Source organism: Camelus bactrianus, chromosome 7 (assembly GCF_048773025.1).
Source record: "Camelus bactrianus isolate YW-2024 breed Bactrian camel chromosome 7, ASM4877302v1, whole genome shotgun sequence".
Classification (NCBI taxonomy): Eukaryota; Metazoa; Chordata; class Mammalia; order Artiodactyla; family Camelidae; genus Camelus; species Camelus bactrianus.
The window spans coordinates 38,262,653-38,279,518 of NC_133545.1; the positions used below are offsets into that span (position 1 = coordinate 38,262,653).

General features: G+C 43.6%; 1 protein-coding gene across 5 annotated transcripts in view; it reads right to left on the bottom strand.

The window, feature by feature from the left end:
* Positions 1-16,866, bottom strand: part of BMPER (BMP binding endothelial regulator) — a 266,365-nt gene that overhangs the window by 162,573 nt on the left and 86,926 nt on the right. For all 5 annotated transcript variants that reach the window (XM_074367258.1, XM_074367259.1, XM_010970983.3 and 2 more), the window contains 2 exons: positions 14,931-15,021; positions 10,962-11,044 (listed from right to left, as the gene is read on the bottom strand). In XM_074367258.1, the coding sequence (XP_074223359.1) occupies positions 10,962-11,044; positions 14,931-15,021 (174 nt within the window). The remainder of the gene's footprint in view (positions 1-10,961; positions 11,045-14,930; positions 15,022-16,866) is intronic.

Consider the following 16,866-nt stretch of genomic DNA (forward strand, 5'->3'; position numbering starts at 1 on the left):
TGACAAAATAGGCTATTTCTTTTACTTTCATTAATGAATGATTCCTTCCTCTTCCTCCCACCGCACAGGAAGAGCATTCTTACACCTGCCATCCTACCAGGCCGTGAGGAGGCAGCAGTGCTCACCCCACCCCCACCCTATCCTCTTCACACAGCTACTCTGAAGCCTCCTCCCCAGTTTTTTTTCAGTGCTTTAGGTTGGAGTCTACTCCTCTCCAGATCTATCATAAATCCTTCATGTCACCATGATCACTGAAAGAAGAGTGCAAGTTTAACGTGTTGCCTTCAAAATAGAAATGAAGACCAAAGTAGGAAGGTAGAAAGTTCTAGATCGTCAAACTCATTTTCAAAAACACAGATACTCAAATAAGAAAGTATAAGATTAGTAATTTAGTCAAATATTTACTGTTTCCTATGGGCAAGACACTGTACTCAAAGATGTGAGGTACACGATGCCTGGCCACAAGAAACTTAAAATCTGAAACCCAGAACAAAGAGAGGGGGGAAGGGATGGGGGCAAAAGCCTGAGTGGAAGATCAGACCAGGAAAGCAGGAGGAACCCTTCTCACTCCGAGCCAAGACAGAAAGAGAAGCCTGGGAGGACAGAGAGGCGGGAGGCTGCAGAGCCACAGGTAAGGAAAGAAACTCCAAGAATAACTTCCCTTCAGTGTGGAAGCAGGTCCAGATGGTCACTATCTCCCAGTGAAGGGATCAGAGATGGGAAGAGAGGATCTTACATAAAGAAAGGTCTTGGACTAATTAAACTTGGGAGCTGACAACCCTTACTCACTTTTCTCTTGGTTAATATATTTGGATCAAGATTAGAAGCAAAAAGATTGGAAGAAGACATGGGATTTCAGCAAATTCTGCCATTATCCAACATGCAACACACTAAGATCAAACTGCACATACAGCAATTTTCTCAGCTTTCTTAAAAACACACCTTAACATGAACAGCAGATTACGATCCTTCATACATACACAGAATTCAACAGCAATTTAACCACTCAACAGAAAAACGAGGAAAATACACAATTTACGGAAGAAACACAGTTGGCTAATAAACACCTGAAAAATGTTCAGTTTCAGAAGTCAAATGTTAATGAAAACAATATTCTCAAACGGAAAAATAGTTTTGGTGCAGGGAGATATATACCTAGACATTGCTGACTGAAGCAGAAATTAGGCCATCATTTATATGAGGATTTTAGCAACATACACACATATATACAACTTAAAATGTTTGTATCCTTGACTTACTAATTATACTTTATTCTCTGAGTTTAGCCTAAGGAAATAATCAGAGAAACAAGGAAAGATTAACTTTCAAAGATGTTTGTTACATTATTCTTAATAGTGAAAACTGAAATCAATGTTAATTTTTAATAACATAAAAAATTATTAAATAAATAATAGCATACTGATGAAATATGCTATTAAAAATTATTTTTCAATGACTTTTTAATGAAAGAGAGATATGTTCACAATATAATGTTAACTAAAATAACCAGGATGCAAAACTGCATATAGAATGTGATCCTACCTAGTTATATAACTATGTGTCAATATGGGGGAAGAAAGGTTGGAAGGAAATATATCAAATCATATTAAGTGTGGTTTTCTTTGAGTTGTATAATTATTTCTATTTTTTAATACATCTGACTTTTTATAATTATTATATAGGTTATAGTTGGCATATATATTATACTGTTTATACTTGGCATACAAAAATATGTTACAGGATGATTTTATTTGGGTTTATTTTTAATAAATACACCCAACTCCATGGATTGTAACTATCTGGAGAGAAAAAGTGAAATCCCCTTCATCTTTGAGCACCCAATACCTAATATAGTATCTAACATACAGTAGACACTCAATCATTGTTAAATTAATAAATGACTAGTTGGCTGCAGAGGCAAGTGATTGATGAAAAGATGGAAGAAGGAAAGAAGGAACACTTGGAAAGTTCTTCAATCTTAAGTAAAATCAGTATTTTTCCTGGGACCTTAAGGAGATAAAAAAAAAAGGGTTCATCATGTGACAGACCTTAAAGAGAATAAAAGGAAGAGGAAAAAAATGACAAGGAATGATCTTTGCAAAGATACAATGGGGTGAGATTTAATCAATTGAGCTTGTTTTCCTACCAACTCTCAATATCCATTCCAAGCTTCACTCAAATCTCTAAATGTATCTGCTCCTTAGATGGGTAAGAGAAAGCAACTGCACAAAAGCAATTACACAACTGCTGGTTCATTCTACTAGGAGGATGAATTTACATCCACGGAACCACTGAAACACGTGTCTAGGTGAACGCAGCTCCTCTATATAATCTCCAAAGAGGGCTATCCAAGACTGATGCTTAAACTCCATCAGTGACTATTGCAAAGAATAGATGGGCCCCCATCAGATAAGCATTTATCTCTATCCATCTTTGGAAGCAGAGGCACTGAGCATGGCTCTCCCCCAGCAACTATCTCATTTTCTTTCTATATTGATAAGTTCTTGGCAAAGAGACGCACTGTAGATCACAGTGTCCCCATTCTCCAACTGATGTGAGGGTAACAGGTACGTGTTCTTCATTCTCTCTGGCATCACTGTGACATATACTTAGGCTGAACGCCCAAGGCTGAAATCTGGTATGAGTTTAAGTTTGCTAAGACTTGTGAACTTCAGAGAAAGGAAGTGTAACTCACATTTTTATGGTGTTAATATCTCTTGCACCAAAACTGGAGTTCTTTGTAGATGCTCACATCACCATCATTTCTCCCTCGAAATCTCTGGTTGCTCTTCATTCCATAGATTCAAATGACATTTCCCACTTTCAAATGTCCACAAACAATCAAACATAGTATCTCAAAATTACACTGGTTAGTGGGGGAGAGAGGGTGGATGGGATAGAAATGACATGTGACTTTATAATCAAGCAGTTAAGGATTTCAATTCTTACTAACTTTTTGACCTTAAGCAAGCAATTGAAATTCTCAAATCTCAGTTTCCTCATCCAAAAAAAAGTGGGGCTAATGCCTCCTAGGTTGCAGGACAACTCTGAAAATTAACATTAAAACACTATCGGTATCTAGCACAGAGTATACACTCAGTAAAAGTAGCTACTATTATCAGTAATTCCTCTATAAATAAATCATTTGCTGATCTCTTTTTAAACTGTGTGTTTTCCTATAAAATGTTCAAATGTCATACAAGAAATTTCCTTGCCAACTCTCTTCCCCATTAGGTTCATTTTCCGACGGTGGCTCCCTATGTAGAAAAATAACTTTACAGGATGCTTCAACTATAAATTACGTAAAGAAGTAAGCATAAGAAACCACAAAAAAAAAAAAAAAACATACTTGGGGATTAAAATTCAGTGTTTGGCCTGAAAATACATGAAGCAGGGCTGAAATAGGATTTAAAATGTACAACAGTTATTCCCAATCTTTTTAACATCAAAAAAGTTAAGCCTCCTGGTGATTTCAGGAACTTGCTGAAAGTACTCAACTAGTAACACAGATAACTCAACTAGGCTCATGACCTCTTTAGGACAAGCCTTGAAGCCCTCACCTTGTAGTTTCCACTGATTCTAAACTAGTATTTTAGTTTATTAGAAATTGCCCAATCCAAATCAAGTCCTTACATGGAAAAACCCACCTTAAAACTAGACCTCACCCCTCGACAAAAAAAACTCATAAATATCTTACCTTTGTCCTCTTCCTTCTCAGACATTATTTTAAGACTCTATCAACGGAATCATCAGTGACTACGATAAGCAATAAATTCAGCTTTGCCTGATAAACAGGTCATTCTGGTGGTATTTTCAAGAAGCAAGAATTCAGTACCCCTATAGCAATAGTTGTATATTTATGGAGTCAATCTTGAGAGACTGGCGTTACAACAGACCTTCCAACAGAAGCCTTAGGTGACCGAGAGATCACAATGACTCAGATTGATTCTAACCTAAAACTTCAAGATCCAGAACCTCATGGTCCAGCCAAAAGCAGTGCATCGGCCACTTTTCTAAGCAAGCTGGAGATCCCTCCTAGTGGCCAAGTGCTTGCTACCCAGCCCTTAAAGAAAAGCGTTTTTTTTTTGTTTGTTTGCTTGTTTTTCAATTGACCTTCAAAACCAAGACCTTTTTGCCCTCAGGGTGATAGTACAACCACAACGCAAAATGGAACACTGAAGCAGTCACACCAATATTTCAGACTAGTTTTGAAAACTACTCTGAGGGTTTTGGGCCCACACTGCTTAGACAAACTGCCCACATTGATCTAATTCACTCGATAATTGCTCAATTCTCCAATTTATTGCCCAGATGTAGCCAAATTTCTCCCCATGGACAAGGAAGATGTAATGACAGTCGATCACTAAAATGGGCCAAATTGCACATATTACCAAAAGTAAGGTGGAGGCCATGTGAGAGGGTTCAGGCATCGAGGGTCCCAGGCTCCCAGGTCAGAAGAGCAGCGGTGTGGTTGGGGATATGGAACTTGGATTGCCACGGCATCACGTGGCCACAGAAATGACAAGATGTCCCCCTGTGTCCTATTACAGAGAAGTACAATCTGAAGCTGGACACCCTGGAGCAGGGAGAGGTCCAACACGTCTCCCCACATTTCAGGACAAGGTCAACTCAGAGGGTCAAGAAATATGCTCTCTTTCCAAAGCTCTGCCACAGCAAGTGGCCCTGACCATCCGCCAGCGCTTCCTGCCCCTGTGTCTCCCTGCTGCCATGAGTAGAGGGAATCTTTAAAGCCTAAAGAACACTTTTCAAACAAGACCTCCTCAGGGAAGTCACCCACATTCCACACCAAGCAATTTATAGTAAGTACTACAGCAGCTGAACATAAATCCAGGTTCCTTTCCAAGTTGGAAAGGACGGAACGTGCAGCAGGGCAGATAATGTAGCTGAGGGGAGAGGGAGGCAGCGGGGAAAGAAAGGGAAGTCAAAGTCAGCACTCACTTATCATGAATACCCATTTTGCACCAAGCACTGAAGGTCCAAAACTTACCACTTTACCCTTGTGGAGTTAAAGAAAGCCACCACAAACAAAAATATCGACGTGCAAATCATTGTAAATATTTAGGAAGTAAAGGAGGGGCTGCTTGAAGCAGTTTAGCAACAAGGTCTAGTCTGGAAAGTCAGAAAAAGTGCCCCTAAAGAAGGAATGTTTAGGCTTCCAGGTGCAGGATGAGGAGTGTTAACTAGGTGCGGGGACCCCACAGAGGAGCAAAAAGGAGAGAAGAAAGAAAAACCTGGGTAAAGGCTGTGAGATACTAGACCGGCGCGCCTCAAACTTCATGTGGCAGGTGAATCCTCTGGGAATCTTGCTAAACTGCAGATTTCAATTCTGGGTCTGGGGGAGGGCCCAAGACTCTGCATTTCTTACAAGCTCTCAGGTGAGGCCGTCACTTCTGGTCAGGTACACACTTTGTGTAGCGAGGATCTGGAGGACCCACCCAGAGGCCAGAGCAAAGGAAAGGAAGAGGGGTCAGTGGGGAGGCCAGAGAGCCTGGCCGAGGCTGGACCGTGGCAGGCTGTATGGAACATCTTAGGGAATCCAGTCTAAGAGGAATGGGTACCACGATGATCTCCACTGCCTTCGCTCTCTCCAAATACCCTTGCTAGGAGTTTCATTCTCCCTGGGAGACAGCACTTTGCAGTATCTACAGTGTAAGTGAGAGCAAAGGTGTTTATGGACTGCAGGGCTTCTAAGAGCCAATAAAGTCCAGCCCCTTCATCACAGACAGCCCATTAACAACCCATGTTTATTAGTAAAAATCCTCAGAACTTAATACGCTTTTGTCAGCAAAAGTAATTGATCTTGGCTGGTTAATTTGGCTGGTTTTGCAGACAGAGGACTTGCCACTCTTTTAAGAATGTCCTAGAACTCTGTGGGCTTCACTGCCTTCGGTAAGCAATTTCCAAGAATGCTGAGCCCAAAGGGTTCTTAAAATAGTTTGGTAAAAGAGAGCACGAACACCTCTCGTTGGCACTTTGGTCTTTAGCCTCACCAGCCTGATGACGTCAGGTTTTACAGAAACGTCCGTGCAAACTGCCACCAGCCTGTTCCCTGAAAATCTGAATGAACAAAGGCATAGAGAACTGTGTGCTGTTCAGTCAGGCACATAATAAAAACTCCAGCTTCAACGACAGAAGCAGCCGTGTGCTTTAAACCAATGCTTGGTGTACTTTATAAACTGTCTTTGCTTTTAATTTGCTTCTGTCTTAGGAAAGATCATCTTCTTTGCCTCCTTCTTAGGAAAGAATCATCTGCTTTCGGTTTTAAAATGAATGTAGGACTCATTCACACTGCACACATGCCATAAGGAAGGCACCCTCTTGTGACTCAGACAGCTGTAGGAAACAGCTAAAGGAACGCAAGCTTTCCCCACCCTCATTAGAACTGGCTCTCCAGAGAAGCAATTGTCTAGGCTCTGTCATTTACATAAGGGGCGGGGATGAAACAGTTTAACAAGTGATGGTAAAGCACTGCATCTTCCCTGTCAATTATGATGTTATTTTCACAACTAAAAATGTGAGACGCTCTGCTTCTGGAATGGGTAAGAAGAGCGGTTGTGAAATCCTCTCCAGACCTCTTCGAATGTTAGCATGTTCTCAGCTGTCTGGAATGCCGTATATACTGCCCTGAGCTAAATCAAGGATGTAAAATCATGTGTGAGGCATTTGTTCCCTCATCTGAGGAATCCATCTCAATCAGATGAAGAGTCTTTCTGGTGGTCTGCCTCTGTCACCACATCCTGAAAATATGGGTAAACAGGTTTTCACAAATTTGGAGAGTATAACTAAGGAGGCTGGATGTAAAAAACAAGTCATGTGACATATACCATATTTACTTGAGAATGAGGGACACCTCAAGGAGTTGGCAATTCATCCATCAGAGACGGGTAATATACGCTAGAGATGCTTTACACATCATGACTCCATACGGTGTGCTCCAAGGCAAACAGTAATCTAATGAGGATGAAATATCTAGCCAACATAATAGCTATTCTCCCAGGCAAGAAGGAGCTGGCCAGATTTAAAGGGCAGAACTGTCACAGTTTGGGAGGGAAGAGATGACTAAATTACAGTGTCATCCATCACAAGACAGCAATATGAGAGGAGCAGAGTGCTAGCATCGCTGAGCGCCCAGAGCGCTGAGCACGGAGGCTAGCAAGATGAGCAGAAGGTACATGCTCCTCCCTGATGGAGTACACGGCCAAACACAGGAAAATAAACCAGTAACTGTGCTACAGTGGGGCACATGCTCACCTGGAAGTGTGCTGCGTGTGCATGTGTATGCGTGTGAGGGAAGGAGGGAGGGAAGGATGGCAGGGAAGCCAGCCAGTGCGAGCCATGAGCCTCAGGAATGCAAATAAGAAAACAGTGATGGCTTCTGCCCCTAGGGATGCAGTGGTCAGGGACTTGCTGTAGGGTGGTGATAACTGACTTTGAAAGGCCAAGCACTCACCAGGTGAAGAAGAAAAAAGAAGGAACTCTGTATAGGGGTGGTTGCATGAGCAAAGGACTGGTGGCATAATAAAGAGTAATGGGCTTAGGGAGAAGCTAGTGATCAGGGTTCCAAAGACGTGTGTATGGATACATACACATACACGTGTATACCCCTATATTCATACATATTCAGAGACGTGAAAATATCGATGTACGTATTTGTGGGCACATACATGTACCCGTACACATACACATATATGCTGGAGCTGACTGCTGCTGCCCCAACCACCTCCTCTCAACCTCACACTTGCATGCACACACCAGACTTTCAACTGCCTGCCCTTCTGTTTTTTTCTCCTCTTACTGGAGGCTACTTGGTCACCTGAGTGGCAGGCTCAAAATGGTACCCAAACGACATTTCCCTGGAGCAGATGGGAACTGGCGTAAACATAGTTCATCTCTCTTATCCCCCGGGTGGGAAATGCTGAGGCATGACTCTTACACGGGCTTCCAGAGTTTGCCCAGCAGGAGTGAGCCCTGCTCATGCACAGTGAGACTCGCTCAGTGACACACCTTGGACTGGCTGCCTCCCCATCCTCGCCTCATCTCCTCACTCCTCTGGCAGAGTCTTCTCTGTCTCCCACAGAGACTCCTTACACTCACACATTTGCTGCAGGGTGTGCTTCTGGAAGAATCCAAACTTAGACGTGTAAATATGTGTGTCTGTGTTTATATGGACAGGCATGTTTATGTAGATGTGTATGTGTGTGTGGATAGAGACATTCACATTTACGGACATCTCTTCATGCCAATATATAAGCACACAAATACCACATATGCTCAAATGCATAAATGTGTTTACGTCTCTCTACATATAGTATTATTGTTTTCCTTTTTACCAAAGCACAGCAGGTTATCATACACAGTCTTCGTTTTGTCCTAGGGAACCTGCAGCCTATGCCCCTCCCTGTAACCTCTCAGTTGAGCACCTGACCTCACACGGGTCCTGTCCGAAGCCCTTGTCCAGCTCTGTCTCACTCAGCAAGACGGCAACTCACTCCCCACACCTCTCACGACCAAGCGTCAGAGCGGCACCTCCACACTCCTGGCTGCACGTCTGCAATACTGCCTTCTAAAGCAAACATCTGCCCAGCTGCCACTCTCAAGACAGGGCCATTTACTGCCAAGACATTATCTTTTTTTTAGTGTACTACTTCAAAAGATAACAACATGAAAGCATGTTAAAAAAAAAAAACCCAATTTATTTCAGTAACAAGCCTCAGAAAGAAAGCGTATGCCTCAAATTTCTGTATTCACAAAAAGAGAAACTGCTCTTATGACCCTCCCGATACCCAAGCCGACTCACAAATGTCCTGTCTCCAAACCAGAGCTCCATCGTCCCTTCTACTTACCCTGTTAACTCACAGACCCACAACAGGGACACGGTCAAAGCCACTGGCTGCCCCTTATGTGCTGAGGGTGGCAACACAGAGAACCAGAAGGAATATAGGGTTAGGAATACAGCAATGTAGGAATTTAGAATACAGGGATATAGAAATTGAGGTAGAATATAGGTCTGGAGAGAATTCATAAAGCAGGAAAACTTGGGCAAGTTAACCACATCTTTCGGTTTTTCTTTCTTCAACTGAAAATGAAAGCAGGATTTCCAGGGGCTTGAACTTGGCCCTCTGATGTGTTTCGTTCAGCACACATTGTGTTTAAAAACACATAAAATCTGAATGGCTTGAGTACATTTGATAGGTGACCCCTGGCCGTATAATCTCTAAGCTCACTTCCAGCTCCCAACACTGGATAATTCTGTGTCACTCTCACTGGCAGAACTTTAGGAACCTTCCATCCTCCTTGCCACCTTCTAAATTTCCTCCCCAAGGAGGCTCAGCTGCCTAACCTTGGCACATCTTTATGGAAAAAAACAATTCACCCAGGTGCAGATTTAAAATTTCCTGCTGAAATGTGTCTTCTTTTTCCTCAATCTACCCATAAGAATGAAATTAAATTAACTTAAAAAAATTGTCAGAAAACTTTACAGCTACCAATATGGAAGAAATAAAATTGAGAAACATTTAGTGGCAAATGGAAATTGCTTGCATCAAAAATAACATAAAGCTATTTAACTAGAATTAGCAAGACAGGAAAAACATGGAAGTTGAGTCTGAATATGCAAACTCATCTTCATCTTCATTAATAAATCACTTCTGTGTTTGTATACAGTATTACAATATGATGTGCACTCTGTGCTTTACATATTTATATTTACACATGTATCTCTAGCCACGCCTGTATCTATCTATAGATAGGTAACAATAGGCATGCATATCCTCTCAATTCTTCCCTCTCTCTCCCTCCTTTCCTTCCTTCCCGCCTTCCTCAAACAAAAACCATCACCCTTGGTCAGGTTTACTTTAATCTGGACTCTCTAGGTTGTGTGTGCACGTGTGCTAGAAGAAGGGGGAAATATTTTGGAAAAGACATGAAGAAAAATGACAAATACTATGATTTAGGATGCTCCACATATGATTCTGCTTTGGTGAAATTAGGATGCTGAAGTTCCCCATGTATTTTTTTTTTAATATCCTGAGATGAGTACTGTATGTTCTTTATTATAAAAGACTAAAAGTTCAAAAAATATATGGTTGTACTAACTCCCTACTGTAAATAACTTGGAACAGCTGCTTAAGACTGGATTCCACATCATCACCAGTACCACACTCACCCCCAAGGGTTTTACTACAAATTAAAAATACGATAATAAAGAAGTATCGCATGTGCCAAGTTCCTTTTTCCTTCCTGAGCACTCTGAAGAGATTCTTAGTATATGAATTACAAATCAACAGCGCTTAGAAAGGCAAGTCTGTGGCTTGGTCTCACTAATCCCTTCTCTGCCGGAGCCCACAGTTTTGGTAGGGGCCCTTTCCTCCTGTCTATTTCCCCTCAATGTAATTGACCAATCCTCAGATCAGCTTCTCTCTGAAGTAAACTGCATTTATCTCCATCTGCTTCCCATTTGACTGCACTGAAGAACTCAACAGCTGCCTTAGTGAGAAGCTTCTCTGGCCCAAAGAGCAAAGGATAAGTATCCTCCCAAAGAAGAAGGCAGAGGGAAGTCAGCCTCTCTCCCTCACTCTTCAGACCAGGGGTTCTCAATCAGGAGTGGCCATGTTCTCCAGGACACACGAGGCAATGTCGGAAGAGATTTTTGCTTGTTACAACTGAGGGAGGTGAGCGCTACCAGAATCTCATGCGTGGAAGCCAGGGATGCTGCTAAACATCCTACAAAGCACAGGATCCCCTCCCCAAAGAACTGCCAGCCCAGAGTGTTAACACTGCCCAGGCTGAGAAACCTGCTTTAGAGGCATGAGCTGTTCCCTTGGTTCCACACCAGGAGGGAGAAGAGGAAAGGCTGTCAAGAGAATCAGGGCTGCTCTTGGTGAGTCCCAGCCACACTGAGCCAGAAGGAACAGCCTTGGAACATCCAGGGCAGTACTTACAACACAGGAACACTTGGTACACTTGTTTCCTTCTGGCTGAAATTCCTCCCCTTCTCGGTACTGCACCCCCTCAAACACACAGCCTGGAAAGCAAAGGAGAAGATCAAATTAAGACAGCAGCCTTGATTCAGCTTGACACCATCTTTCTACCTACTGCCCATCCATCCCCCACCTCACCGCCCCCCCAGCACAGTGTCCCTTCCAACCAGAGAACAAGATTGATTCATAGTGAAAAAAAAAATGATAAAGTACCAGAGATCGACATGAGCCCAGAAATCTGAAGAAGCCAGAAAGCATCTAAAGCACCTGGTTGGGAGCCCAAGCGAGAGCAGGGCAGGGTGATGAGCCCAGCAGCATCTGAGGAGCTCCCCATGATCACCTCGACCACAGCCGGGGAGCCAACCCCAGACAGGCCAGAAGAAGCAAAGAGAAGGTCAAGTGAGAGAAGTCAAGGATGAGCCAAGGAGCAAATGACACAAAGAGCTGCCACTTTGAGAGGGCCAGCAAGTGCCCCACCTCTACCATACCCCTGATCTCACTCCATCTTCTGTGAGCCTACAAAGGACAGACTCGTCATCATCCCAACAGATGAGGAGAACGTGGCCCAGAGAGAGGAAGCAGTGTATCCAGCTGGCAGGTGGCAGAGTTGGGATGCAAACTCAGCTCTGGCCCACCGGCCACACACACAGAGGGTCAGGCACCAAGACGAGAAAGGACAAAGGCGAGGCAGGAGGTACCACACCGGTTTTCAGTCCCGCCCTCTGTGCTGTTAAAGGGGTTATGATGCCCTCACCAAGTGTGGCTAAAAACAGGACCAAAAGCCCATGAGTTGCCTCCGATTCAGAGAGATGCTCGGGTCACTGCTATATTCTTAAGCAATCTCACCGATGACCAGAAGCACAGGCTGGCTGGTAACCTTGTGTCACATGGGCCATGGGAGGACTGTCAGCTAATGGCAAAATCACCTTTCTCAGGACTGTCCTTAGGAGATGCTTTGCCAGATTAGCTGAGGTCACTTTGCACATCGTAGACAGTGCTGGGAGCAGCACCACTGATGGGCAAAACACAACAAATGGGGCTCTTGGGAAAGACTGACAGCAGATGTTCAAGGCCTGTCAACAGAAGTCATCATCAACACCCACCAAACTCTTAGAGCAGCTGGTTCCTGACAAAGGGAAATGAGCATCACCCAGAACCACCTGATCTGGCCACTGGACCTGTTCGTTTAAAGCTAGATATGGGGCCCTCTGTTCAACTGAAAGGCATGGAGACAAATGCTCCTGGAGCTGAACAGCTGGGTGAACTGTGGTTTTAAGATCTTTCTGGCTATCAGCCACCTCCTGTTCCCTTTGATGCAGGGCGACCTGGTAAGCTTGGATCCCTCCCCATGGCTGTATCTCAGCACTGCTAATAATAGCAGGTTCCCAGTCATCTCTTTTCAAAGGACACTTCCAACAAAGGGTCTTCAATGCTTTCATATATGTTTGCATCACTGGTTCTGTCATGGGGGGTTTGCTAGACAGGTTAACCACAATAGTCTACATTGAACAATTCAAATAAGGAGATTTTAAATGAACATCACATGCACACTGTTCTCATCACAACCCAACCTCCTTGAGCGAAGAGTCAGACAGAAAGAAAGCAGCAGACAACCAAGAATGCCCTGAAATCTGTTTCAGGAAGAGACTGACCACAAACTGTACGTGTTTGTCATTATGTGGAATACCATTCCATGATCAAGGACAGATGCCAATCCTTCTGAATTACCAAGGAGAGCACCCCGGGGCTTCCCTTAACTGTCCCTATCTAGACTTGGCTGAGGCCTCCTTCCCAAGACAAAGGATGATGCATCCTGGATGTGACCTCTCCTCAGTCTTCTGATTTGCATCCCAAAGGTTGGCCTTTGACAGTAAGGAGAGAGAACAAAGTTGATTTTTGACCCCCTCACCAAGGGCACAGTGCCTGCCCGGGTGTCAGAGGGCTGGTGTGTGGCACCGGCAAGCTAACTTTTAAAAATTTGCCTCCCGAGGCATCTGCACCCAAATAGAACACTTATCATGTGTGGGTTCAGGGGAGGTAGTGCAGTATGGTGGCCAAGAAGAAGCAGCCAGAACCGAACCCCATCTTTGGCCCTTACTCACTCAGGGGCCCTGGGCAGGGACCTATACTCACTGAGTCAACTTTCTTTCCCTGTGAACTGCGGAAGTTCCCCAACACTCACTGGATGGCGGTGAGGACTTAGCACAACAGTGTACAATGTGCAATCACGGAGCTCAGCCTTTCCTTCCTGGGAACTCGACCAAAAAACAACGTGAAAGAAGCAACTGCTCAAATATGATAACTTCAACTGCAGAAGTAAATTCACTCTGCTGTTTGTATATGCACACTTTCAAAGGCAGCCTAAAAATATGACTGTCTCCTAAGTGAGAAGGAATGTTACATATGCCGAGTTGATTCTTTATCAATAAAGCAGCGGTGTCCTTGACACAACTGAATGCATACTTAGGAGCTACAATAACTTTTAAATCTACATAGCATATAAAATTTGCCCCGCTATCAATCTCAGGCTTGGCTGTGTACAGAAATTTTCTGGGAGGCCTGAATCTCACCCTCAGAGATTCTGACGGAATTGGTCTGGGATGCAGCCTGGGCGTCAGATTATTTTCTTAAAACTTCCCAGGTGAGTTTCGTGCGCAGCCTAGAGAACTACTGAGCTAACTTAATAAAGACCCTTTAGGCATTTAAGAATATGGTTACACGGTACAAAGCATTCAATGCATTCAGAGAAAAGGAGCTCTCAGGCAAACTGTCTGATAGACACAAAATAACTGAATTATAGAAAGAATTATTTCACTCTCAACCAGTTTTTGGCCTTCATATAAGCTTATCCAATAATACAAGCTTCACAGAAATACTAGTGTGAAAAGGAAGTCTGGCTCAATAAAGGCTGTCCAGGGAACTCAGGGAGGCTAGAAGTAGTGGAGAGGGACTGTCCCTGTTGTCATTCAGAAAGAAGAGAAGGCTGGACTCTGGAAGGGACCCAGGTCTGGGCGCCTTGCCGACTGTGTGGAGGAGAATGGCAGGAGGGGAAGGGACCGGGGGCTCATCTTCACAGAGCATCCCACTGCGATGCCTTCACCATTTCCCGGGAAGGTTTGCAGAACAGAAGGCCCTTTGGAGATTAACTTCAAAAGCAAAGCGAAGTAGTTGTGAGTATCGCCTCCAGTGAGGAAAAGCACTCAGAGTAAAACCCAAAATGCAGAACATCTGTTGAAGAGTAGGGGCCAGGGGCTTAAGGGATCAGAAAAAAATTTCTCACCTCAAAATCCCTGGGCTTGTACCTAAGGGCAAGAAAAGGTGCGGGAGGCCTTTGTAATCCTGTTCAGAAAAGTAAGAGGAAAACACTCCAGTCACTGGAAAGGAAAGATCCCTTTGCTGTCGGCGAGGCCACGGGGCCCTCTACAAAGACAGTGGGTCCCACTTGCTGTACCACACGGAAAACTGAGACCAGCAAACCCCTCAGCTAAATCCACTTATGGACACAGCTCCCAGGGTTCAGGAAACATCTGGTCACCTCATCACCAACGTGAGCTCTGGCCAAGGTATTGCAATACGAGGCAGTAAAAAGACATTTCTGGAAGCAAGGGCAAGCCACAGCCTTTCCTTCCAAAATAAGCGTTACCTGTGGCTCTGTGGAGTGGAAAACAGGCCTCCAAGCCTGGAGCATCCACATGCCAAGACCTACAGCACGTTGCAGTCATCCCGGGCACACCAGAGAGTCCAACCGGACATTTCTATGCAAAGGAGTTTGCTCTCTAAACCCATCAGGTACACAGATGTAAAGTGAGAAAAATTCCAGGCGGGAGTGGGGAAAATCATGCACTCTTGAGAGACCTCAGAAGATTTCAACAGAATCGTGCTGGACCAGGGGACGGGGTCTTGCCGCCTTCCCCTTCCTGAGAGTGTTACCTGGACACGTGGGGCAGCACGTTCCCAGATGCTTGGAAGGGTTTTTACAATGAACGACACATCGCACCTCAGACTCTGTGACAACACCTTCCTGAAAAACAGAACGCCACAAGCAAAGTCAACCCAGAATTCCCACGTTTGGAAAGTGACAAAAGTAGTAGAAGAATTCGGCCATAAAAAATGCCAAGGGGGGATGGGTGCCAGGTCCAGAGGGACAAGGCACAAAAGAGGTCTGATCTCCCCAGCTCACACCACTGACACTTTCCATGTCAAAGTGCAAATCCTGTCAACCCTTCTCTTCCCCGTCCTAGCTCTTTCTCTTTGGCTCTAATTTCTTTCTTTCTTTCAAATCCAGTATTTAAGACCTCTGTCAGTAGCTGACGGAATCCAGCTGTTCATTCACAACTGTTTCAAGTTTTCAACACTTAATTGTATTTTCTATAATTGTTATTACACTTTAAGCCATTAATTATGAGGCACAGAGTACAAAATAATACCCCAGACTGGCATCTGGAGACCTAAATCCTCATCACCCTTCTAGGAATAACTAGACACCAGCTCTGCAATCTTAGAAGTTTCACTGAGCCTCACTGAGAGCCTGACTCTCAATCATCAAATGAAGAAATGAGATAAAACTATTCTGCAGTTCATACTACGTTACACCAAATTAGACACCATAGATTTTATTAATGAAGTCAGGGGACTCATTGCAAACTGATCTTGGGACCTCAGTATTTTAATGTCAGTTGAAATAGTTTTAAAATTAATTTTCAGAATTGGTCTTTGATTTTCTCTATATTCTCTACCCATTGTAGAAAATGGATTGTTTAATTTTGTTTTGAGGGGAGAGGGTAACATAAGCTTAAAAAACTAGGTAATATGTAACAACTTGACATCTAGATAATTTTCTTCATCCTGTCTGCTACTACGTCATCTCAACCCAACAAGGAAGGTTATATCCTAAATGTCTTCAAAGGTGTCAGGCCTGAGGCTTCCACTTCCAGGGGAATTTACTACGGTCTATATCACATTTGGGAAGGAAAAAAAAATGCAAAAATGCCAGCAATACACAACGTCAAAAAAAAAGGAACTGGGCTTTAGTTATACAACTGAAGCAGTGCAGAAAGTTATGGCCCAGGATCAATTTCCCCTTGGTATCTGCAATCCAGATGGAGGATTCAGGTTAGTTCCCAGCATGAATTTCCCGTCTCTGATCTTTAGATTTTCCTCTTCCAATAAGACACTTAAAGTGGAAAATAAAGGTAAATTTTCCACTATCGGAACTCCTTTGGTAGGAAGATATAATAAAAAAGCTAGAATTCAACTCAAATAGAAATAAACCAGATCACTAGACTAGCTGTTATCTGTCTGGTACCCGGTCGTACCCAGTCCACGTAGGCTCTACAAGAAGTGTTTTAAATGACAGTGTTGCTTATTCTTACAACTGCCCTATGAGGTGGTACTCTTCTCATATTCTGGGGGATGAAAGTGAGATCTGGAGAGGCTAAGTAGCAAGCTATGTGGGTGGCAACACCCATATTTTACTCACTACACTATACTCTCTCTTCTGTTACTGCCTGTGCCCTGAGATGAGAAGATCTTGGAGAGAGGGGTTGCAATTGTGTCATTCTGCAGAGGAGCATCTTAAATGAAGACTTCCCTGACAGGTACCAGCAAAGAGTCGTTTCCCGCATTCATAGACAAGGTCTCCGTCCTAAAGAAGGAAGATAGTCCACAGATACGAGCTGAGCAGAGGAGTAGATTTTTGTAACTACCTTAACAGAGGCTTACTTTTATGGTCATTGAATGAAATGATACTTTAAAACTAGCTAGCAGGGCTTGGGCAAAGTATTATAAAAGGAGAAAAATTAAAAGGCAAAGTTCATCTTTGGTAGCTAAGGTCCCCTTTCTGTGCTTCATCCAACAGCTCAGCATT